The sequence below is a fragment of the Salmo salar genome, chromosome ssa04 (assembly GCF_905237065.1).
Source record: "Salmo salar chromosome ssa04, Ssal_v3.1, whole genome shotgun sequence".
Lineage (NCBI taxonomy): Eukaryota > Metazoa > Chordata > Actinopteri > Salmoniformes > Salmonidae > Salmo > Salmo salar.
The window spans coordinates 25,803,791-25,828,564 of NC_059445.1; the positions used below are offsets into that span (position 1 = coordinate 25,803,791).

At 43.7% G+C, this 24,774-nt stretch overlaps 1 protein-coding gene across 2 annotated transcripts in view; it reads left to right on the forward strand.

Annotated features, from left to right (window-relative positions):
- LOC106602769 (programmed cell death protein 4) overlaps positions 1–24,521 on the forward strand; it is a 36,917-nt gene extending 12,396 nt beyond the window's left edge. For both annotated transcript variants that reach the window (XM_014195613.2, XM_014195614.2), the window contains exons 3-12: positions 7,235–7,528; positions 7,852–7,949; positions 12,660–12,773; positions 12,961–13,182; positions 13,430–13,527; positions 14,412–14,526; positions 20,096–20,203; positions 21,324–21,434; positions 21,875–22,014; positions 22,652–24,521. In XM_014195613.2, coding sequence (XP_014051088.1) covers positions 7,235–7,528; positions 7,852–7,949; positions 12,660–12,773; positions 12,961–13,182; positions 13,430–13,527; positions 14,412–14,526; positions 20,096–20,203; positions 21,324–21,434; positions 21,875–22,014; positions 22,652–22,703 — 1,352 coding nt within the window. In that variant the 3' untranslated portion in view covers positions 22,704–24,521. The remainder of the gene's footprint in view (positions 1–7,234; positions 7,529–7,851; positions 7,950–12,659; positions 12,774–12,960; positions 13,183–13,429; positions 13,528–14,411; positions 14,527–20,095; positions 20,204–21,323; positions 21,435–21,874; positions 22,015–22,651) is intronic.
- The last annotated feature ends 253 nt before the right edge of the window (positions 24,522–24,774 follow it).

Sequence of the window (24,774 nt, forward strand, 5' to 3'; positions counted from 1 at the left end):
TAAGGTTACTGTAATACTGTTAAGAGTGTTTGAGAGAAAATGAGTTTGACTGGGGGGGTAGCCTATGAGCTAGTAATATTTTTGTCTGAGTGCTGGTGGGGAAGTCTGCATTAAATATAGAGCGCAGAATGGACCCGTCTTATTTGCATCAGTCATTGCCATGCAGAAACTTGCCACACATTTAAATGCGATTTGTGGATTCAAAAAGTAATAGTTGATGGATTCAAACATTTCAAGGACATAGCTGGACACTTATGGCTACAGAAAGCACTTCTCCATACAGCTAGGCTGCCTATGATAGACACTTGTGGGTTTTTTTATGTAAAAAAACAAACCACACTGAAGTAGAGAAACTAGTTTCTAGCACGTTCAGTTCCCTATACAGTCAGTGACAACCTACATGGTCTCAGACCACAGATCACTGCATTATAAATGTCAAAATGCATGTGGCCAGTACTAGCTAATTAGAGAGGTATAACGTTACCTTTGCTTGTTAGGTAGCACATTTTTGTTTTTAGGGTTTGCAATGCTTGACTTGGCAGAACCCTATTTTCCTCTCTGCTCTGCTCCTCCTTTTCTTCCTGTTTCCAATTGGACAGGCCTGTTTTTGGCTGGTTGACATTGGTCTTTCCCTAATTTACTGCTCTGGCATGTGCCTATTTGAAGGGAGTTGGAGGAGGACGAGAGACTTGGTCAGTTGTTTACAGCTTTGCAGGCCCAGGGAGTGGTTCTGACCAATGGTAGGCCAGACCACGCTTGTGTTTAAAATCAGAGAGAGCGAGGACTCTTTGTATGTGCATACTACAGTAATCTTTTACACCCTGCAGGAATCCTCTTCACTTGTTCCATGTACAAAACACCTCACTGACCGCTAGCTCATTTGAATGATTGACGTACCCGTGGGGTTCTGGCTCATCTAGCCCTTCTAGGAGAGCAGGCACACAGGCTTTGTCCCAAAGTGCACTACTTTTAAACCGAGCCCACTGGGCTCAGAAGAAGTGCAATATCTAGGGAACAGGGTGCCATTTTGGATTTGGGCACACACAGCACTCATGGCCAGTAAAAGTAGTTTGGCTGGTGCTAGCTCCACTGCAGTCTCCAGACAGTGCTGGATCTGCTCTGTGGTTGGGCCGCCCTCCTTGTCCCTGTAATCTATAGGGCCATACCTCTTAGGGCTTTGTAGGAGGGCTCTGGGGTATTCGTTACACCCTTAGAAATTCCTGCTCCTCTTGAGGGGTCATTTGACTGGCTGTGGGCCCAACACTGCCATATGTAGTCAGACCCATGCTGAGGATTAGCGACAAGGAGGATTGAAAAAGCCCCCACGTCAGCATCCCCCCCATATGCCCGTTGCTTGCCCCCACCACTACTAGGGCTCCACTTCAACTCCATTTGTTATTGTTCCCACAAGATGCTTACTGTACACTGAGACTTGTCCTTTTCCCTGGCTCCATATACATGAGGGAATTACATTTTTTTGTTAATCCTCTAACAGTCTTAACTAGCTACTGCACCTGTGGGCTGAATGGCTGGTGAGTGCAGGAGAGTGTGTGTGGCTTGTGTGGTCCGTGTCCATAATAAACTGGGATTAGTGGGTTTCCCTGGTGTTGTAAGGGCAGAGGCCTTTGAGTCTTCTGTGTGCACAGGCTACCATGTGTCTGCTAAAAGGGTCGCCGCACAACTGTTTAATATATGGAAGTGGGCCAAGTATGCGTGGGGTAGTCCTGGTATAGTAGTAAGGCAGTGTGTCTTACTGTGATCGGCATAATGCATGTAATTCTCTGTTTCTCCTGGTCTATTATTGTAGCTCAAAGGTGTTTCGAGACTTAGGTGTAGACTATTAGGCGCGTTTTGGTTTGCATATGTTGTGTACGTGTGGACTTGCCTCTGTAAATCACCTTATTAAGCTATGTAGTGTGAGCAGCCACCAGCTGGTAATGTCCCACAGGGCCTGAGCATGCTCTGCTGTTTGAGCTGACGTGTTGTTGATGTTAGAACTGGAGAGATTGAAGCGCTATCATTGACCAAACCATTTGGCTAGTCGTTATCACTAGAATGCAAACCCTTTAAAAGCAGATAGGACTGATGGGTTATGCTTAACAGACCAATATTGATCAGAACTGACCTCTGTTCACCCCATTCTTGAGTTGACCTGATAAAATAAGGCTTTATCGTATAATAGGGCGGAGGCTCGACACTGACAGAGGAAGGTATAGGCCTAGTCTAAACCTGGACTGTTTACCATTAAGACACATTTTTATGATTCTGGCTTTATGGGTCTAAGCAGTTTGATAAGTAAAGCTCTTAAACTCTGTAGGGCCCCATTCGATCATGCAGTTGATAACATTGCATCGTTTTGGTAAAGCGGCAATCGGCAGTTTAAACAACAGAGCTCCCTGCCACTGTTGGACTAAAAAGCTGAGGGATGGGCTGGAGAAATGGAACAACTCTCAAATGTATAGACCAAGCTATCAATGCAAGGACTAGTTTTTATCATGTTTTGAGGCTATACAGTGTTTACGAACATTCGAGTAAAACAAGCGCATGTTTTGGATTCTGATGGGATAGGAGAGTTCAACTAAGCTCATGAGGCATTTATAGGTTATATTCTTCAAGATTCAATGGTTACATGTAATTCATTTAAGTCACAAAATTGATGGACTTCAGATGGACCCTTTTTTAAAGCTACAGTACAGCACACAAAAAATAGACACGGGCACGTTTTTGACATGGCAGAACCGTGTCTCATGTGAAGCACTGTGGTTGGTTTTAAAAAGGTGCAATATGCAGAAATCGCTCTGCTATTTCCATTCATGGGCGGTATACTGGGGTATTTGGAAATGACCACGGGATTGTTTTTCAATAGTTTAAACTATTTGTGTGAAGTTTTTTAAATAAACTATCATATTTGTAGCTACTTTAAACACCTGCAGTCAACTAGGAGAACAGATCACGTTCTTCATTTCACATTATGAAGCTTACTGTAGTTCCCCAGAACAGTTGAACCAGTCATGTTTGTTTGCCAATAACACGATGGGAGAAAGCGGGAGCAGGTGAGTCCAACTGTGTATTGACAGGTGAGCCAGTAACCGAAAGATCACTGCTTCAAATCGCAGAGCTGACTAGGTGAACAATCTGTGCCCTTGAGCAAGCCACTTTACCTTAATTGCTTCTGTAAGTCACTCTGGATAAGAGTGTCTGCTAAATGCCTAAAATGTCAATTTTACTGAGTTAGTTCATATGAAGAAATCATTTAATTGAAATAAATTCATTAGGGCCTTATCTATCGATTTCACATGACTTGGAATAGATATGCATCTGTTGGTCACAGATACCTTTAAAAAAAAATGGGCCTCAGGATCTCGTCAATGTATTTTTGTGCATTCAAATTGATAAAATGCTATTGTGTTTGTTGTCCATAGCTTGTCTGCAAGTACCATAACCTCACAGCCATCATGCGGCACTGTTCACAACATTGACTTCAGCAAACTGCTCGCCCACACGACACCATACACATGGCCTGTGGCTGTATGGCCATTGGCAGCTTATGGTAGAGAAATTAACATTAAATTCTCTGGCAACATTCCTGCAGTCAGCATGCCAATTGCATGCTCCCTCAACATCTGTGGCATTGTGTTTGTGATAACTGCACATTTAAGTGGCCTTTTGTCCCAGTACAATGATCATGCAGCTTCTTTATATGCCACACCTATCAGGTGGATGCATTATCTTGGCAGAGGAGAAATGCTCACTTACAGGGATGTCAACAAATGTGTGCACAAAATGAGAATATTTTCATGCATATGGAACATTTCTGGGATCTTTTATTTCAGCTCATGAAACATGGGACCAACACTTTACATGTTGCATTTATTTTGGTTCAGTGTATTAAAAGTAGCAAATTTTTTTTGTTGCTTCAATACAGTGATCAGGGGCGTGCAACTTTTTTCCTTCACAGAAAATGCATTGGTGCAACATATTCAGCAGAAAATTACTTCATTTTCATCGGATAACAGAAGTGCAATGCTATTTGGCTGGCAGCCACAATTTTTCATAGTAAGCTCATATACTTGGCTTCTTTTCTAATGTTTATCCAAGAAAGAATGTAGCCAGCTACATTTCCTAATGTTTTGCTTAAATGTAGTCTACATTGAAAATTAGAGGAGAAAAGTAGCTACACAGTCTGTTTTCTCGGTGGAGAAGTGCAACTGAAGCACAAAATTAGTCTGAGACCGAGCAGAAATGACATTACCCCCCCTCCTTTTCTCCCCAATTTCGTGATATCCAAGTTGGTAGTTGATGATCTTGTCTTTTCGCTAGAGGCGGAGTCATGCGTCCTCCGAAACATGACCCGCCAAGCGCAGCTGCTTCTTAACACACTGCTCGCTTAACCCGGAAGCCAGCCACACCATTCAACTAACGAGAGGGGTCAGCTTGCAGGCGCCTGTCCTGCCACAAGGAGTTGCTAGAGTGCGACGAGTCAAGGAAATCCCCTGGCCAAACCCTCCCCTAAACCGGACGACGCTGGGACAATTGTGCGTCGCCCTATGGGGCTCCCAGTCATGGGTGGCACCTCAGCACTGCCTCTCAGGATTTTAATAAGGAAAACGGGGCATCATAGTGTTAGCTTTCTGCCGTGTTTGAGAAATCTGTACAGCTGCTGCTATCTTCCTTGCGTTTTTTTTTTTTTCTCCTCTCAGTTCTCTGCCCATCTGCTCCCCCACCCCTCTTCTCCGAGCGGAGTCCACACAGACACAGCGTGTACACATGCTGCTCCAGAGCCAGTACTGTTCTTCCTTCAGACAAGCATGCGTCAACTTTGTTCAATGTCTCTCATTCACATTCGCTTGTAAATCTCCGAACTTACCAAAAATGACAGCCTCCTACCTATGTATACCTATTATAAGTTAGATTGCAAAGACAAGCAGTTTCTTTATTTTAGTTTGCGCTTGTTAGCATATTTAGCTAGCAGCCCCCATTGAAACTAAAACTCACATTTCTATGTGAATTTCGTCGGGTTGCCCAAAAGGTTATTGCAGCTTTAACCTTATTGCAGCTTTAACCTGAACCCCGTTCCGCCTGCGGAACCCCTAGCCAACAGCATCGCAAAATACAAAACCAACTAAAATACCACAATTCAATTTTCTCAAACAATCAACTATTTTACACCATTTTAAAGACAAGACTCTTGTTAATCTAACCACATTGTCCAATTTCAAAAAGGCTTTACAGCGAAAGCAAAACATTAGATTATGTTAGGAGAGTACATAGACACAAATAATCACAGCCATTTTCCAAGCAAGCATATATGTCACATAAACCCAAACCACAGCTAAATGCAGCACTAACCTTTGATCTTCATCAGATGACACTTCTAGGACATTATGTTATACAATACATGCATGTTTTGTTCAATCAAGTTCATATTTATATCAAAAACCAGCTTTTCACATTAACATGTGACGTTCAGAACTAGCATACCCACCGAAAACCTCCGGTGAATTTACTAATGATAAACGTTCACAAAATACAATTATTTGAAGAATTATAGATACAGAACTCCTTTATGCAATCGCTATGTCCGATTTTAAAATAGCTTTTCGGCGAAAGCACATTTTGCAATATTCTGAGTACATAGCTCGGCCATCACAGGCTAGCTAATTTGACACCCACCAAGTTTGGGGCTCACTAAACTCAGAATTACTATTACAAAAATTGGATTACCTTTGCTGTTCTTCGTCAGAATGCATTCCCAGGACTTCTTCTACTTCAACATGTTGTTTTGGTTCCAAATAATCCATAGTTGTATCCAAATACCTCCGTTTTGTTCGTGCGTTCAGGTCACTATCCGAAGGGTGACGCGCGAGCACATTTCGTTACAAAAAAAATCTAAATATTCCATTACCGTACTTAGAAGCATGTCAAATGCTGTTTAAAATCAATTTATGCTATTTTTCTCGTAAAATAGCGATAATATTCCAACCGGGCAACGTTGTATTCATTCAAAGGCTGAAAGAAAAAAATTGAGAAGTCTCGTGACCGCGCGTCTCCAGTCTCACTGTCCCCAGGCTGACCACACAAACAGAGCTGCTGTACTTTGCCCAGAGACAGCAAACACCCCATTCCACTTTCTGGCGGCTTTAGAGAGCCAATGGAAGCCTTAGAAAGTGTCACGTTACAGCACAGATGCTGTAATGTCGATAGAGATGCAACAGAAGGACAACAAATTGCCAGACAGGGCACTTCCTGTACGCCTTCCCTGTGGCTCAGTTGGTAGAGCATGGTGTTTGCAACGCCAGGGTTGTGGGTTCCATTCCCACGGGGGGCCAGTACAAATAAAAAAATGCATGTATTTACTACTGTAAGTCGCTCTGGATAAGAGCGTCTGCTAAATGACTAAAATGTAAATGTCTGTATGGAATCTTCTCAGGTTTTGGCCTGCCAAATGAGTTCTGTTATACTCATAGACACCATTCAAACAGTTTTAGAAACTTTAGAGCGTTTTCTATCCAAATGTAATTATATGCATATTCTAGTTTCTGGGCAGGAGTAGTAACCAGATTAAATCGGGTACGTTTTTTTTATCCGGCCGTGAAAATACTGCCCCCTATCCCAAAGAAGTTAAGCTATTCTCAAAGGTTAACATGTGTCCTGTCCATTAAAAAGCCACCAGTCTCAATTTACACTAGACATTGTCCACGGTGCCAAAATAACATTGCCGGTATTAGAGAATTCGTTGTTATCTGTAAGGGAAATGAGTCTCTTTTGAACATCCAGTTTTGAATATTTTCCTTGACTGACTGGCGCTCTCTCTGTAATCCTTTGGTTATTATCTCATGACTGACTGGATACGTTTCTCATACTTGGGGATTCTGCTTGTGTAATTTGTAGTAGAAGTGCTGGCAGTTGACATTCAAATAGTTGTCATGTTTCCACAGACCTCTAAACCTTTTGAATATCCATCTCCATAATTTGCAACACTGAATGGAGGATACACAACCAAATGTATACCTCCTGTTGTCAAAGGTGCATTCTGCTGTCTTTGTTCCCCTGTGACCACTGGAAGAACTGCACAAAAATGGTTTAATAAAAAGTGTATATAATATGCAGACATGTATTTAAGCCAACCAGGGTGCAGTCCTGCCGGTTCAATGTTATTAATATTTACATGTAATTGATTAAACTCCATACTGCACCTTTTAAACTCACTGCCTGTCCTTGTATCCAATTGCAGGGGTGTTATCCTTCGACGACGATGTGGACCATCCCTATGGCGATGAGGACGAGGCTGCGCTCGAGGCGGAGGTGAACGGCAACTGGACGCCACAGGAGAAGGCGCTCCACGAGGCGCGGCTCAAGGCCAAGGCCAAGCGGCGTGTGCGCAAATCGTCATCCCGCAGTGAGTCACTCTCTGAGTCGCTGTCGGGTGAGCTGGCCGACGGCGACTCCTACAGCCCCAAGGGCAAGGGGCCCGTCCCCAACGACCGCAAGTCCAGGACAGGCAAGGGCCGTGGCCTGCCCAAGAAAGGTATGTGCTAATGTGAGGCTAACAGCTAATAATGCTAACTATGCTAATAACCTTTGAGATGGAAGACTAAAAATGGGGCCTGCCTAAGAAAGGTCTGTGCTAGGCTAATAATGCTAACTATGCTTGAGATAGATGGAAGTAATCTACTCCAAGCCCTGGTGGTCTAGTGCTAGTTTTGGTCTGGGGCCATAAGTTTTTGTTTAGGATTGAAGTCTGGTAAACTGATCATAGAGCAGTATTCTCCCAGGGTTCACAAAACCCATTCTAAAACGTGTCTATAGTGCTAACTGACTAGCGCTGATGTTGTGGTCCTTACACTACAGGTGGTGCAGGGGGTAAAGGTGTGTGGGGAGCAGCAGGGATGGTGTACGAGGTAGAGGAACCAGATGTCAAGGACCCCAACTACGACGAGGTTGCACAGGTGAGGTGTACGTGTGTACATGAGCGCTCTCCTACCCCAACCTATACAATAGAGCCTCTGCACGCACCCCTCTTCTCCTGTACACCCGTGTCCCACGTTGTTACTACAAAGACAACAGTTTCTTAGATGAGGGGTCTACTATGGGCCAGGTTCTTTCTGTAGTTGTTTTGGTCTGAGGGTTGTTGCTTGTAATTTTTTTTTACTTTAAACACTATCAGTTAAAAGGTCCCGTGTGGCTCAGTTGGTAGAGCATGGTGTTTGCAACGCCAGAGTTGTGGGTTCGATTCCCACGGGGGACCAGTACCGAGAGGGAAAATAAATGAATAAAAAAATGTATGAAATGTATGCATTCACTACTGTAAGTCGCTCTGGATAAGAGCGTCTGATAAATGACAAATGTAATGTAAAGGTAAAAGTGGATGTCGCAGGCTTTGTTTGCTATCCTGTGTAGTGAGGTCGCTGTGACTGAACCATGTAGTGGGAAAGTGCCTCCAAGGCTATCGTTTAAGAGATAAAAACCTAGAAAAATAATGGTGCAAATTGCCGTTTGTCCTTGAGTGCCGCTGTTTCAGAAACAGTACTGGAGCAGTTGTCCTGTGGCAGCAGATAACTAGGACAGAGTTGGTGACACTGGCGCACAGCTCTACTGACCTCTAAAAGCATATAGCCCTATGGGCTTGGCTCTGGTCAAAAGTAGTGCACTATATAGGGAATAGAAAGCCATTTGGATGTACCATTCTCTTGACACACACAGGCCTGCTCTCCAGTAAATCCCAGAAGTAGTGTGTCTGGGATCCCCACTAGCTAGGTGGTTTGTCGTAAGGGAGTGGTTAGGGTCACATGGATCCTGTTTGACCCATGGGTCCTCCTCCCTTCCTGGAAGTAATCACTCATCAATCACGGCTGGTTCTGTGGAAGTTAAATGGTGTAATCAAATTCATTCAAGTAAGATCAATGGTTACCTTAAGGAAGGGAGTTGCAGAATTTTTTAAAGTATTCCAACAATACCAGAACAGGTCATTGGTGCAGTCTGAACATTTGTGGTTATTCTTAAACCAGGAGGGGAAAACAGGAAAGTGAGTCAGTGCATTGGGTAATGGCTGAAACCCTCCCTCCCTCTAGTGATATTTTCCCCTCTTTTCAACGCAGGTCAAAACAATAGAGGTCACTCTCCGCTCTAGTTTCCTGAAGCCCTGCTCACTGAGGAAGTTTGCCTTCTCTTGTTTCTCTGGAATCAGCCAAAGGCACTCATCTGCTCGTGTTGTTTAGAAAAACCTTTCACCAGAGCGACTGGGGTGTTAACCTCTCTAGGGTAGGTGGGACGAAATCGTCCCAACTACGTAACAGCCAGTGGAATCCTGTGGCGCGTTATTCAAATACCTTAATGCTATTACTTCAATTTCTCAAACATATGACTATTTTACACCATTTTAAAGACAAGACTCTCGTTAATCTAACCACACTGTCCGATTTCAAAAAGGCTTTACAACGAAAGCAAAACATTAGATTATGTCAGCAGAGTACCCAGCCAGAAATAATCAGACACCCATTTTTCAAGCTAGCATATAATGTCACATAAACCCAAACCACAGCTAAATGCAGCACTAACCTTTGATCTTCATCAGATGACACTTCTAGGACATTATGTTATACAATACATGCATGTTTTGTACAATCAAGTTCATATTTATATCAAAAAACAGCTTTTTACATTAGCATGTGACGTTCAGAACTAGCATACCCCCCCGCAAACTTCCGGTGAATTTACTAAATTACTCACGATAAACGTTCACAAAAAAACAAATTATTTTAAGAATTATAGATACAGAACTCCTCTATGCACTCGCTATGTCCGATTTTAAAATAGCTTTTCGGTGAAAGCACATTTTGCAATATTCTAAGTAGATAGCCCGGCATCACAGGGCTAGCTATTTAGACACCCACCAAGTTTAGCCCTCACCAAAGTCAGATTTACTATAAGAAAAATGTTATTACCTTTGCTGTTCTTCGTCAGAATGCACTCCAGGACTTCTACTTAAATAACAAATGATGGTTTGGTTCAAGATAATCCATAGTTATATCCAAATAGCGGCGTTTTGTTCGTGCGTTCAAGACACTATCCGAAAGGGTAAAGAAGGGTGATGCGCCCGACGCGTTTCGTGACAAATTCTAAATATTCTATTACCGTACTTCGAAGCATGTCAACCGCTGTTTAAAATCAATTTTTATGCCATTTTTCTCATAAAAAAGCGATAATATTCCGACCGGGAAACCGTGTTTTAGTACAAAGAGAGAGAAAATAAAAACATGGTGTCGCCTCGTGCACGCGCCTCAGTCTCATAGTACTCTGACCGACCACTATCCAAACGCGCTAATGTTTTTCAGCCACGGCCTGCAAAGCCACCATTCAGCTTTTTCCCGGTTTCTGAGAGCCTATGGGAGCCGTAGGAAGTGTCACGTTACAGCAAAGATCCTCAGTTTTCAATAAAGAGAGCCAAGAAGCCCAAGGAATGGTCAGAGAGGGCACTTCCTGTACAGATTCTTCTCAGGTTTTTGCCTGCAATATGAGTTCTGTTATACACAGACACCATTCAATCAGTTTTAGAAACTTTAGGGTGTTTTCTATTCAAAGCCAATAATTATATGCATATTCTAGTTTCTGGGCAGTAGTAATAACCAGAATAAATCGGGTACGTTTTTTTATCCGGCCGTGTAAATACTGCCCCCTAGCCCTAACAGGTTAATATTCAAAGTTTTAGAAGTACACTGTGTATGTCGGCAGCACTTGGCACAGAATTGCTGTCTGCTGTTACATTTGCCATATCCCGGCCATTCAGCCTAAATATGATGGCAGTTATTGACCCCTGCACTATACCTTAAAGGCCCAGTGCAGTAAGTGATTTTCCTGTGTTTTACATACATTTTGACCTAAGGTTGGAATAATACTGTGAAATTGTACAAATTATGAATATGCCCTTTTTTAGTTTAAAAACTGTTTGAAAAGACCACCTGACATTTCTGCCTGTTTTGGTGGGAGTTTTGGCCTTCCATGGTGACGTCACTATGTAGTAAATTAGTTTTCCCCTCACCACTCAGACCTAGCAGAATTCTTGCTTGAAAAATTGCTCTTTGCTAAGAAGCCATTTATTTTTGACCATTGTTTTCAATTAATCACAGTAAGGTACTTCATTCCCCTCTCAATGTGTCAAATCGGATGGCCTGTTGTCCAGGCCTCTGGTAGTCTCTATGGGGGTGCCACAGGGTTCAATTCTTGGGCCAACTCTTTTCTCTGTATACATCAATGATGTCGCTCTTGCTGCTGGTGAGTCTCTGATCCACCTCTATGCAGACGACACCATTCTGTATACTTCTGGCCCTTCTTTGGACACTGTTAACAACCCTCCAGACGAGCCTCAATGCCATACTACTCTCCTTCAGTGGCCTCCAACTGCTCTTAAATACAAGTAAAACTAAATGCATGCTCTTCAACCGATCGCTGCCTGCACCTGCCCGCCCGTCCGTCCAGCATCACTACTCTGGACGGTTCTGACTTAGAATATGTGGACAACTACAAATACCTAGGTGTCTGGTTAGACTGTAAGCTCTCCTTCCAGACTCACATCAAACATCACCAATCCAAAGTTAAATCTAGAATTGGCTTCCTATTTCACAACAAAGCATCCTTCACTCATGCTGCCAAACATACCCTCGTAAAACTGATCATCCTACCGATCCTCGACTATGGCAATGTCATTTACAAAATAGCCTCCAATACCCTACTCAATAAACTGGATGCAGTCTATCACAGTGCCATCCGTTTTGTCACCAAAGCCCCATATACTACCCACCACTGCGACCTGTACGCTCTCGTTGGCTGGCCCTCGCTTCATACTCGTCGCCAAACCCACTGGCTCCAGGTCATCTACAAGACCCTGCTAGGTAAAGTTCCCCCCCTACCTCCGCTCACTGGTCACCATAGCAGCACCCACCAGTAGCACGCGCTCCAGCAGGTATATCTCTCTGGTCACACCCAAAGCCAATTCCTCCTTTGGCCGTCTCTCCTTCCCACTCTCTGCTGCCAATGACTGGAACGAACTACAGAAATCTCTGAAACTGGAAACACTCATCTCCCTCACTAGCTTTAAGCACCAGCTGTCAGAGCAGCTCACAGATCACTGTACATAGCCCATCTATAATTTTGCCCAAACAACTACCTCTTCCCCTACTGCATTTTATTTATTTATTTTGCTCCTTTGCACCCCATTATTTCTATTTCTACTTTGCAATTTCTTCCACTACAAATCTACCATTCCAGTGTTTTACTTGCTATATTGTATTTACTTTGCCACCCTGGCCTTTTTTGCTTTTACCTCCCTTCTCACCTCATTTGCTCACATTGTTTATAGACTTATTTTTCTACTGTATTATTGACTGTTTGTTTTACTCCATGTGTAACTCTGTTGTATGTGTCAAACTGCTTTGCTTTATCTTGGCCAGGTCGCAATTGTAAATGAGAACTTGTTCTCAACTTGCCTACCTGGTTAAAAAAAATTGTTACCCAGAAATGGTTTGATATTGAAATAAAACAGCTACATTGGACTTAACAAATGCACCAGTAGCATTTCAGATTACAGGCTAATCCTGCCTAATGAGCGGGCCGGCCGTGTTATTAGATGGCTATTCCTGACCTATGTCTGTTTCATTTTGAAGGGAGACACAGTTTACGCAACAGTTGTTCCAGAGCTGGACGAGAGGGAACTGGAGAAGACCGTCAACCCCATCGTACAGGAGTACTTTGAGCACGGGGACACAAAAGAGGTCCAAGTAAGTGTTTGATGTTGTACTAAAGAGAGGAAGAGGTTGGTTATGAGGCAGCCTTTAGGTGGTGCATCCATTTTCTTTTACTGTTTTGTCTCAACCACGCAGGGTTCCGACATATTTTACTTCACGTTAACTCTGTGTGCGTGTTTCTCTTTCTGTCTGTGTACCCTGCCCCCTCTTCCACTCCCAGATGCTGCTGAAGGAGCTGAACCTGGGCCACCACAAGTACGAGTTCTCCAGCCTGGCTGTGTCCCTGTCTCTGGAGGGGAAGGCCAGCCACCGGGAGCTCACCTCCAGGCTGCTCCGTGACCTGGTCGGCAAGGTGCTCTCGGAGTCCGACATGGCCCGCGCCTTTGACAAAATCCTCAAAGAGCTGCCCGATCTTATGCTGGACACGCCAGAGGCTCCACAGGTACTTGATTGGGGGAAAATACATTGGCTGCATCACAAATGACACTTTATTCCCTATATGGGTCTCTGGTCTGAAGTAGTGCACTATATAAGGAATAAATAGGGTGCCATTTGTTATGTAGTCTTTGTACATTTTCAGACAAATGATAATTTGTCATGCTGCTTTACACCCAACCCCATTTTTAATTTACTTACAATAACCGATCATATACCGTAGGTTTAACCTTTAACTCTCTCCAACTCTACAGATGCTGGGACAGTTTATTGCCCGAGCCATCGCAGACCACGCTCTACCTATGGCATTCCTGGACCGCTACAAAGGCAAGGTGGACTGCGACCACGCTAGGTGAGCAGGGGTTAGAGGTCAAGGAGTGAGGGGGATAATAAAATAAAAAGATGTGCATTGATTGGTGGAGGGGGGATTTTAATTTCAAACAACTTCTTGTGTCCTTAGAATTCTATTTAGGGTTAAAGCGGTGCTTAAGACAAACAACAAATTGGCACAGAGACAATATATGGACAACCACATTAGAGACAATGATATGAATCATGTGCTAAATAAAGGCAGGGAGGATTAGTTAATGTTGGGCATTTAGGGTGAGGAGCATTCAGATGAAATTGCCCCTAAGGTCATTTTGCTCACAATCAGGTTTCTCTAAGGATTAAGGAAGACACTGATCTTAGATCTGTGGGCAACAAGGAACATGGTGGAAAAGCCCACTCCACATCAAAGCGGTGGTTATCTACCTCTGTCGCTGATGTCGTCAGTTAATCACTTAAGAACCGCCTGATAAGGGGCCAGGGTAAATGTTTGCGTCTTCTCACCATGAAAGCGTAGTCATTCTCCAAGCAACTGAATGACCCCCCTCCAGAACTGATTGTAGCCACATGTCATGCCTAGGATGACCATTTTTGGTTTTACCTAATGTTTGGAATCTCCCATTTTTCTGTTAGATGCACTACTCCAACCTGAGAATGGAAATTCCAATGCAAATTATACTGTTATTTATTCTGATGAGTTGGGAAAGTCAATTTTGTAGTTAACCTGCTGTTACCTGACACTTATGTTTTACACATTCCCTGGGCAATTTTATTCAAAGTAATTTTGTTCTGAATTCATGTGACCATGTTCAATATCTAGCTGTGACTTGACACGTTCCCCATTTTCTCATTGCGTCTCCGTGGTTATGGTCACGATGATGACTGTTGTGGTTATTCCCCTCACCACAGAGCTGCGTTGGACCGCGCGGCGGTGCTCCTCTCCATGAAGAGGGAGATGGTGCGGCTAGACAACGTGTGGGGCGTGGGTGGTGGCCTCAGACCTGTCAAACACCTCGTCAAAGAGGTAAGAGGCCCTCGCTGCCAAGTATGCGGGACCTGGCGCCCCGCCCGCCAATCACGTGCCAGTGTTGTATCATCTTGTGACTCATAACAAAACATTCCAGTTAGACAAGCAACCTCCCATTCCGGATGTTGTCTCTGCATGCATGAAATGTGATAGGAGAAACCTAATGAGAATCAAATATGGGTAAATGGCAACACACCTGGGTTCTGTTAATATTATTTGAAGTGCAATATATTCAGCTAACACCCATCTATCAGAGCTAGAAACATGCAAAACCAATCAATGGAGAGCTTTGTTATATTTCTCTGCAGCTTTCCATTGTGGGTCAGCTGTATTTACACACAGTGGAGATTACCTTTTTTGTTCTCTCCACCTGTACTGATACTCTCGGTGCAGAGAGTCCCAAATGGCACCCTATTTACTATATAATGTAGTGCACTAAATATGGAATGGGGTGCCATTTGGGACATATCCTGCCTGGTGTTCTGGATCTGCACTCGTCTGTTATGTAATGTAAACACAAGGCGGAGAGAGAACTGCATGCTGGGAAAAGAGCCACGGGAAGCCCTGCTAGGCTGGTGTCAGCACAACGCTGTCCCTCAGAGCTTGGATCTGACTGCAAAGCCTGGAACAAAAGAGGCCGATGCTCACACTCACAGGGACACACGCATGTACGCACGTAAACTGATGCACAGGGACACACACCTGAGTACAGGTTTTCAAGTCATGAGGGGTGTGTGCGTGCATTTGTATAGTCTAGAGTGGTCAAAGGGATCTTTGCTCCCTGAACTAAATGGATAATTTGGCACCCGTGTGTGTGAATGTGCACGGCTGCACACACGCTTGTGATGTGTCAGGAATGAGTATGCAGAGCAAGAGTATTGTGTAACTCATTATACGTTAGTCTCTGTAGGCTGCAGACTCCAGACCAGGTTTGATTTCCTGCCTGTCCTTGTTGAGCCTCAGGCCCTGATCGAGTGGGTCTTCACTGGGCTACAGAGGGCACACAGCCTGCCAGAACAGGAGCTACTAGTGTCTGTGCCAAATGGCACCTTATCGCCTGTATACTGCACTACTGACCAGAGCCCTATGGGTTCTGGCCAAAAGTAGTGCACTACGTGGGGGATAGGGTTATTAGGGAATCAGATTTTGCCCCTTTCCTCTGGGTTTCATCAAATCGCTCTGCCACAGACTACATTGAAGTCAAGAGTATGGGTATTAAGAGATTTGAATAGCAGTATCCCCCTGGGGCGTTTTCACACGGATTTGGTACTGTGGTGAGGTTCCCTGGAGCTTTCTTTCATGACCTGGAAATAACCGTTTCAGGGTGTGATTTGACAACACGCTCCAAGAACCGGATGATACAGGGATGTGTTTGTAAAGAGTCAGACAAGTGCCCTTATTCCCCTGGGTGTGTGTAAAGTATATTTGTAAACAAAACTGCCTGTGACTACTGCACAAACATTTAAGCCAGGGTTGATTGAATACTGTACCATTGAATACACAAACCAAATAGGACTGCTAAGTCAGTGCTGTGAGTGACTAGGAGTCTTCTAGAGCATCTTTTGTGTCCCAAATGGCACCCGATATCCTTTAGTGTACTACTTTTAACCAGAGCCCATAAGTAGTGCACTTTAAAGGGAATTGGGTCAGGGTGCCATTTGGGACAACTCTGTCTAGCTTCTCTTAATCTGGGCTTTTATCCCCCCGGCCATGCCTTTATGCCCTTATTCTCACCACTTAAACACCGTCTGCCAGAGGACCGGATTGGTATTGTTTGACAGTACCGTGCTCACAGCTCAGGGGTGAAGCCTTGGTCACGCGAGGGTCATCACACATTCGTCAGCGAGATTGAACACCAGTTAAACCCCCAGCGGCAGCAACCGCTGGAACCCTACCCCTATTTCACTGCTTCACTATGGAGAGGGGTAGTCGGCAGAGTGCCTGCTCCAGCTGAGGGATGTTTGGAGAGGGTGTGTGTTTGGGGGGGCTAGGTGTTCTCTCCGGCAAGCGCATTCCATAAGAGCTTGTTTACAGCTGGGGCCGTACCAACAGAACCAGTGTCAGCAATAAGGCTGTCCCAGACAACAACAAAAAATGTACTTGGTCGACTGAGTCTCATCTGTTCTTTCGGCCAATCGATTGGTTACAACGTATTTTTTTCATATAGATACATCCTGTGTTTTAACCAAATCAACTATATGCACTGAGCTTGTCTGATGCTTTATGTGCACCGTTTGATGAAATGACACATGACTAGAGGGAGTCCGACAGCAAATTGATTTGATTGTGCCGGGCTCAGACTTGCTGTGCAATAAAAAGACTGACTGACCCATTGTCTCACTCTTTCTCTGCTGTAGCGACCACGCTTTCTGTGGTGCTGAACCGGCAAAATAATTACAGCCATTTGACTTATTTCACCAGGTAGGCAAGTTGAGAACAAGTTCTCATTTACAATTGCGACCTGGCCAAGATGAAGCAAAGCAGTTTGACACATACAACAGAATTACACATGGAGTAAAACAAACAGTCAATAATATAGTAGAAAAATAAGTCTATATACAAAGTGAGCAAATGAGGTGAGATAAGGGAGGTAAAGGCAAAAAAGGCCATGGTGGTGAAGTAAATACAATATAGCAAGTAAAACACTGGAATAGTATATTTGCAGTGGAAGAAAGTGCAAGGTAGAAATAGAAATAATGGGGTGCAAAGGAGCAAAATAAATAAATACAGTAGGGGAAGAGGTAGTTGTTTGAGCTAAATTATAGATGGGCTATGTACAGGTGCAGTGATCTGTGAGCTGCTCTGACAGCTGGTGCTTAAAGCTAGTGAGGGAGAAGTGTTTCCAGCTTCAGAGATTTTTGTAGTTCGTTCCAGTCATTGGCAGCAGAGAACTGGAAGGAGAGATGGCCGAAGGAGGAATTGGCTTTGGGGGTGACCAGAGATACACCTGCTGGAGCGCGTGCTACAGGTGGGTGCTGCTATAGTGACCAGCGAGCTGAGATAAGGGGGAACTTTACCTAGCAGGGTCTTGTAGATGACCTGGAGCCAGTGGGTTTGGCGACGAGTATGAAGCGAGGGCCAGCCAACGAGAGCGTACTGGTCGCAGTGGTGGGTAGTATATGGGGCTTTAGTGACAAAACGGATGGCACTGTGATAGACTGCATCCAATTTATTGAGTAGGGTATTGGAGGCTATTTTGTAAATGACATCGCCGAAGCCGAGGATCGGTAGGATGGTCAGTTTTAAGAGGGTATGTTTGGCAGCATGAGGGAAAGATGCTTTGTTGCGAAATAGGAAGCCAATTCTAGATATAAGTTTGGATTGGAGATGTTTGATGTGAGTCTGGAGAGTTAAGTCTAACCAGACACCTAGGTATTTGTAGTTGTCCACAAAGGTTGTTACCAAAATTATTTGTTCAGGAGAAACATTCCTTATTCCCTCAACCCTTGCTCTCTTTACATGACACATGTATAAATCGCATAGGGCCTGACCTATAGCATATTACATTAATAAATTGGTTATAAACTCTGAACACCGGAATAGGTATGTGACAGCAAAATGGATGCAGATGACGTGAAACTTGAAATGGGGGAATTCTTGGTTGCTTGGGGGGGGGCCCTTAATTACAGCAAAGACTAAAGTCTCATGCATTTGTGAATGCAATTGCCAACATGGAACGGTTTATTTACGCTAATTATTCAAGGGTCACTTTGTTATTTTAAAACTAAAATGCTTGATTTGCATTTCAAATCATGACTCAAATCTATTTATAAACCCATTTTTACATCAGCAGATGTATCAAAATACAGAAACCCAGCCTAAAACCCCAAATGGTAAGCGATGCAGATGTAGAAGCACAGGAGCTAGGAAAAACTGCCTAGAAAGGCAGGAGCCTAGAGGTACATGGTTCTGAGGTACCCGGGTGGGACACTGCCATTAAGGCCAGATTGTTTTTCAAGATGTTCATAGATGACCAGCAGGGTCAACTAGTAATCAGTGGTTGTAGAGGGCGCAACAGGTCAGTACCTCAGTAAATGTCAGTTTGCTTTTTATAGCTGAGCAATCAGAGTTCTAAACAGCAGGAGAGGGAGAGTTGAAAACAGCAGCACGTCCAGTGAACAGGTCAGGGTTCCACAGCCGCAGGCAGAACAGTTGTAACTGGAGCAGCAGCACAACCAGTTGGACTGGGGACAGCCAGGAGTCATCAGGCCAGGCAGTCCTGAGGCATGGTCCTAGAGCTCAGGTTCTCCGGGAGGAGAGGGAGGGCGCGAATTGGAGGGCGCATACTTAAATTCACACAGGACACCAGATGAGACAGGAGAATTACACCAGATATGACTGACCCTAGCCCCCCGCCACAGACTATTGCAGCATAGATACCCCCGGACAGGGCCAACCCGGCAGGATATCACCCCACCCACTATACACAGCCCCCACACCACTAGAGGGATAAACAGACCAACGTACTACCCTGGGACGAGGCTAATTATAGCCTACGAAGAGCTCCTCCACCGGCACGACCCCGAGGGGGTGCAAAACCGGACATGATCACGTCAGTGACTCAACCCACTCAAGTGACGCACTCCTCCAAGGGGAGGCATGAAAGAGCACTAGTAAGCCAGTGAACCAGCCCCCGTAATAGGGTCAGAGGCAGAGAATCCCAGTGAAGAGGGGAGCCGGCCAGGCAGACAGCAAAGACGGTTCGTCGCTCCAGTGCCTTGCCGTTCACCTTTGCACCCCTGGGCCAGACTACACTCAATCATAGCACCTACTGAAGAGATGAGTCTTCAATAAAGACTTAAAGGTCAAGACCGAGTTTGCGTCTCACATGAATAGGCAGACCATTCCATAAAAATGGAGCTCTATAGGAGAAAGCCCTGCCTCCAGCTGTTTGCTTAGAAATTCTAGGGACAATAAGGAGGCCTGTGTCTTGTGACTAGTCTACGTGTTATGTACAGCAGCGACCTCTATCCAAAGCAGGAGAAAATATTAGTGCTGCACCATTATCCTTACATAATATAACCCTGTACAATTTCAGTAGCATGTCTTTGTCTGATGGACTGTGCCATCCCCACTGCCTTCACAATAGATTAGTCTACTCAGACAGGTGTGTTGTACACCATGCCATTTTTTTTTTTAAATGATATGCTCAACTAAAGACAATTGTCAGCGAAGCACCAAGCGTTTGCGGAATTGCAGTTGCACTCACGGTCCATAACTGAACAGAAACGAGGGTTGAGTACTACACACAAAACCAGACATTGTTTGTCATTGAGCATTGTGATTGACTATTTGCTCCATTTGTCCAGCCAGTAATGGGAGTCCTCTCCCGATTCATGATTACCTTTTGACAGGAAAAACCTTGCACTACCAAATAAACCAGACCCGGTAGTCACTGCTGAGAAATGTGAAACTATAGATAAGATGCATATTTTATCTATTGGATCTAGGCTTTAGTTCAGTGGGATAAGTCTTCCAACCTTTGTCGGTCAAATCCGTATTGGGCAGTGTTTTAGCCATGGGTGGTGAATTGTGGAGAGTGATTGATTCATACTTTGTGTTTCAGATGAACTTTCTGCTGAAGGAGTACTTGGTATCGGGAGAGGTGAAGGAGGCGGAACGCTGTCTGCGGGACCTAGAAGTACCTCACTTCCACCACGAGCTTGTCTATGAGGTAAACACTACTAAAGACACTTTGGGTCCAGTTTAGAAGGGCACACTGTATCAAAAAATGTTTTGCAACAGAAAGCGAAAATATGTTATTTGACAACCACATCAGATGTTCTAATATGATAGGCCACATACTGTCATTTCCAATGGGAGGCAAGTGAGCCGAGTAGATGGGATCAAGTGTCGATGGGTTTTTCAAAGTCGCGTTTATTGGTCTATCAGATGGCTTAGTGAAGTCAATAATTGTCATATTCAAATTAAGTTAAAAATGAGATGCAGACGGACTGGAGATTTGAAGAGGGACTTCAACGCGTTAAGTAACTAGTCGTTGTTGACTTATAACGCCACCAAGATAAAGTTTAATTTTATACATTATTTAAATTAGATAATGTTTTGTAGAGGGCATTAGCTAAAGTAACTTTACTGTTTGTAGGTAGCTAAGAGTTAGCTACAGTAGCTAAGAGTTAGCTACAGTAGCTAGCATTAGCTATTGTAAAATGCAAGAGAACTGTAGCTAGGTATTTTCTGTTTAAAAAAAAAAAAAAAAAAACTAGCGAGATCAATTGTTTCATTAAATTAGCTAAATCCATCTAGCTCAATCTTCTCCCACTGCCAGCCACTGGGCTTCCTCCATATTTGGTAGTGAGAGGAAACGCCAACCAGATGTCTCTTTTATACATCTGGTGAAATATCTGTCATCTATCTCCCTTTTTGTTTAACTTTTTTTTTTGTTCCTTCTCCATACTGAACATGGCCTTTGCTGTCAGCACAAGGATATTGATAGCGCTACTGTACTTTCAATAGTTATGTAGCTAGTTGGCTATGTGTGGCGTAATCTTTTTAATATTGGTTAGACTATAAGTCAAACTATCTATGGTCCATCCTGCTGCAAATAAAATTAAGACACTGTCCATGACATAACCGGAGTTCCAAATGGCGCACACTTCCCTTTATAGTGCGCTGGGCAAAGGTAGTGCACTATATAGGGAATAGGGTGCCATTTTAGGGCACTTTCAAAAATAAATAATTTAACAATAATTTTGTACATGAACATCCTGTTCAGACAATTGCATGAAGTCTAATGCATTTTCTTCTCCTTCTCTCTTTTCCTGGCTGGTCGCCAGGCTGTTGTCATGGTGCTAGAGTCCAAGGGGGACACGGCCGTCAAGATGATGTGTAAGCTCCTCCAGGCCTTCTGGAAAATTGGCCTCATCACAGTGGACCAGATGAACCGGGTACGTCCCCTTACGCACCAGAAAGTAGCACCAAATTCACTGGTAGCACTAGCACACAAAATAACTAACTTATAAAAACTATTTCCAGTGAAATGACTGCAGGTTTTCCTTTTCCAGCACTACAATTAACATAGCATGAATCGAATGTTACATTTGTAATTGTCAACGTCAGACCTTGTGGATTTAAACCCATCCGTAGACATCCTCAGTCAAGGCATATTTACTGGTTGCTGATATAGCTACAGTATTCGGCCATATTCTCACTATAGCTACAGTATATATTGTTATTCTCTGTAGTCACTGTCAAGGCATTCATTTGTTACCCGACAAGCTCTGAAGTGACTGAATTGATTCATCTTCTCTTATATTGCCCTATGATTGAAAGTATTCTTTGACTATATGATTGGCTTACTCATCAAGTATTGTGTTGTAACATCCAGGGCTTCCAGCGTGTGTACGATGAGCTGCCAGAGATTAACCTGGATGTGCCCCATGCCCACTCCATCATGGAGTCCTTTACGGACCTCTGCTACCAGGAGTCCGTTATCACCAAACAGTTGAGGGACTCCTGTCCCTCCAGGTCAGTCTGTTGTAAACTCCCTTTCATTTTGTCTCTTGGGTATAGTCAGTCCCGCCAGGATTCTGCGATCGCATTTATGAGCAAAATCAACAATTCCCTGCATATTGTACAAGGGTGAATCACTGCACTATTTCGGCATAAGATTAAAAACATTGACCCATCACCTCACTACAAAATAGAGGTCTTGTGATCAACCAGTCACTGCACATTTACTGCATAATATGATCAAATCAAGCCACATGTCAACAAACCTTTCCCTCTTCAGCGCCTTTGACATATTAGACAAATAATTTCATATTGTCATGTAAAGGGTCAGCATTGTTGCATCGAAATCAAGTGTTTTTGTCAGCAAATATCACAATCTCAAATCCTGGAGGGGCTGTAGTAATGTTTGAGACTAATCGGAATATGCATACTTAATGACTTCGATTAAGTTAAGAGTTTACATTAATAATGCCATAGTCTGAGTAATAAAGTTATTAGTGTACATGTAAACCCACTCAATGAGTATATTAATTACTTTATCTAAAGCTTTTCACAAGGCCCCAAGTGTTTTATATTGTAAGGCTGAGGACCCATCTCAACTCATTGGTAGCCTATGAAGTACTGAATCACCTATTCTGTCTGTGTCCACCAGGGGGCGGAAGCGGTTTGTGAGTGAGGGAGACGGGGGCCTGATCAAGAACTAGTGTGTAGGAGGGGGTTGCTCGGCGTCCCGTCCCCCCTCCCTGCCCTAGATCCGCAGGCCTGAGGCTGGGCAGGCTGGCGGTCAGACTCCCCTGCGTCATCTCCGGCCCACTCATCACCACCACACCCCGACATCAGGTGAAGGAGAACCAAGGAGACAGGCCCGGGCGATCAGTTTCCCCCCCCCCTCTCTCTCTGGTCATTTTTGTAAGAAAGCAACAAAAAAAACCTGGGGTTGGTGATTATTCTTTTCAGTTTGTTCTTTGAGTTGAGGCCCTGGAGAAAGGGGGGGGGTCAATGGAGTCACTTAAGATGGCATCATGGGGTTAAGGGTCAACGGGGAAGTGGAAAGAGGTTTATGTATCGTCTTGTGCTGGCCACGGGTTATTTTGGCTTAACAATTTTTTTTGCTACACCATTGACTGTCTTTCTCAAATTGTATTTTTGCTTAGCATGTATAACGCTCAAAAAATAATAATACAAAGCACTTGTCAAAAAAGACAACTCGTCAGCATACTGCATCGCAAGCTCTTATGAACTGAATCGCCCTTTGGAATGACATGGACCTCTGCATTTATTTTTGGCCAAAGCTTTCTGTAATTACATAAAGACAGTTACATGGTTCTTTGTTGGTGATTTTGCTCTGTGTCAGTTGGATTATTTATCTGTCCACTCCACATTTGTGTATCTCCATCCTAGGTAGGGTTGTTAAACTGTTTTAAGCGCAGCAGTCACAAAAGCCTGTCTGGTTTATAACCAGAGCCCAGATCAGGGCCTTCCTCCTTCCCCTTAGTGGAGGACTCTCCCGACTAGTACACTGTAATTGAGTGTCAGAATGGGTGTGGGAAATCGGCATCTCGAAATATACAGTAAAATACTCAGGATCTCTAGAACCCCTCTTCCTTTCGCTGTTGATAAACACCCTGCAGGCTTTTGTGTTCATAGTGTGATGTTCCATTCACGAACTCCACCTGTTACATGTCATCCAGTGGAATCTGTTTTAGGCAGACCTGGGTTTAAAAAGTAGGGTTTTTACCAAATACATTATTGCTCTTGATTAGACTTGTCTGGTGCAATGGAAACAAATTAGTCTCCCTACCTTTGGCACTCCAGGCAGGCTACATCAAAAGCTCAATAAGTATATGAAAGAAAATACATTTGAACCCAGGTCTGGCCCTAGGAGAATACAAGTCTTATTGCGGATCTAGGGTCTCGTATGAGATTGCCATGGTTTTTCCTGCCTTGGTCGACCAATATGTAAAGTAATAAGCTCCGACTCGTAACGTGAGGGTTCTGGATGGGGAAAACAAAGCTTTTCATTGATTTAAAAAAAAAAAGAATTGTAACAAAACTGAGGCTGTGAGTGTCATCACCCCTGTTTGTTTACGGCTTTAAGAATGAGCTAGAAGTGAGTGGTCATCGCTCCCTAGGGCTCAGAGGAGGAGCCTGACATCAGCGTTTACTCCTAGTCATCAGCTCTGAACCACATGTTCCTGATTTGCCATTCTCCATACAAAATCACTTATTTTACAGCGTTTTAAATTTTGAAAAGTTCATAGCTGATACATATAGGAAAATCCTTAGTTTTGTTACTTATACAAATCACAACTGCAGTTTGATAAGGATCTCAATCATATTTACAGTTCAATGCATTGTGAATACATCACAAAAAGAAAGCAGAGGGTTTTTATACATGAGCCATCTTTGCATTACTGTGTATAGCTATGAACCACTTTAAAAGGTTGAACTGTTTCCAATGCCCTTCCTCAAGCAGTTCATTTGACAATTTCAATAAAATGCCATATTTCTCTTCAGTGTAATATTCGTTGGGTACATTTTTGTATAACCAGTTCCTATCACACACGACATGATAGTGGTAGTCATATGGCGAATAAATGCTCGATCCATACTGGATAGAAAATGGGTAGGATTGAATGATAAACAATGATCAACACTGGAATGCGTTGCACAACCTGTCCCAATTCGACTACATGAATTTAAGAATATCTGCATATTCTGGCTTAGTGAACACTTAGGATGGCATAGTCCCAAATGTCATTGCATCAGTAGTTG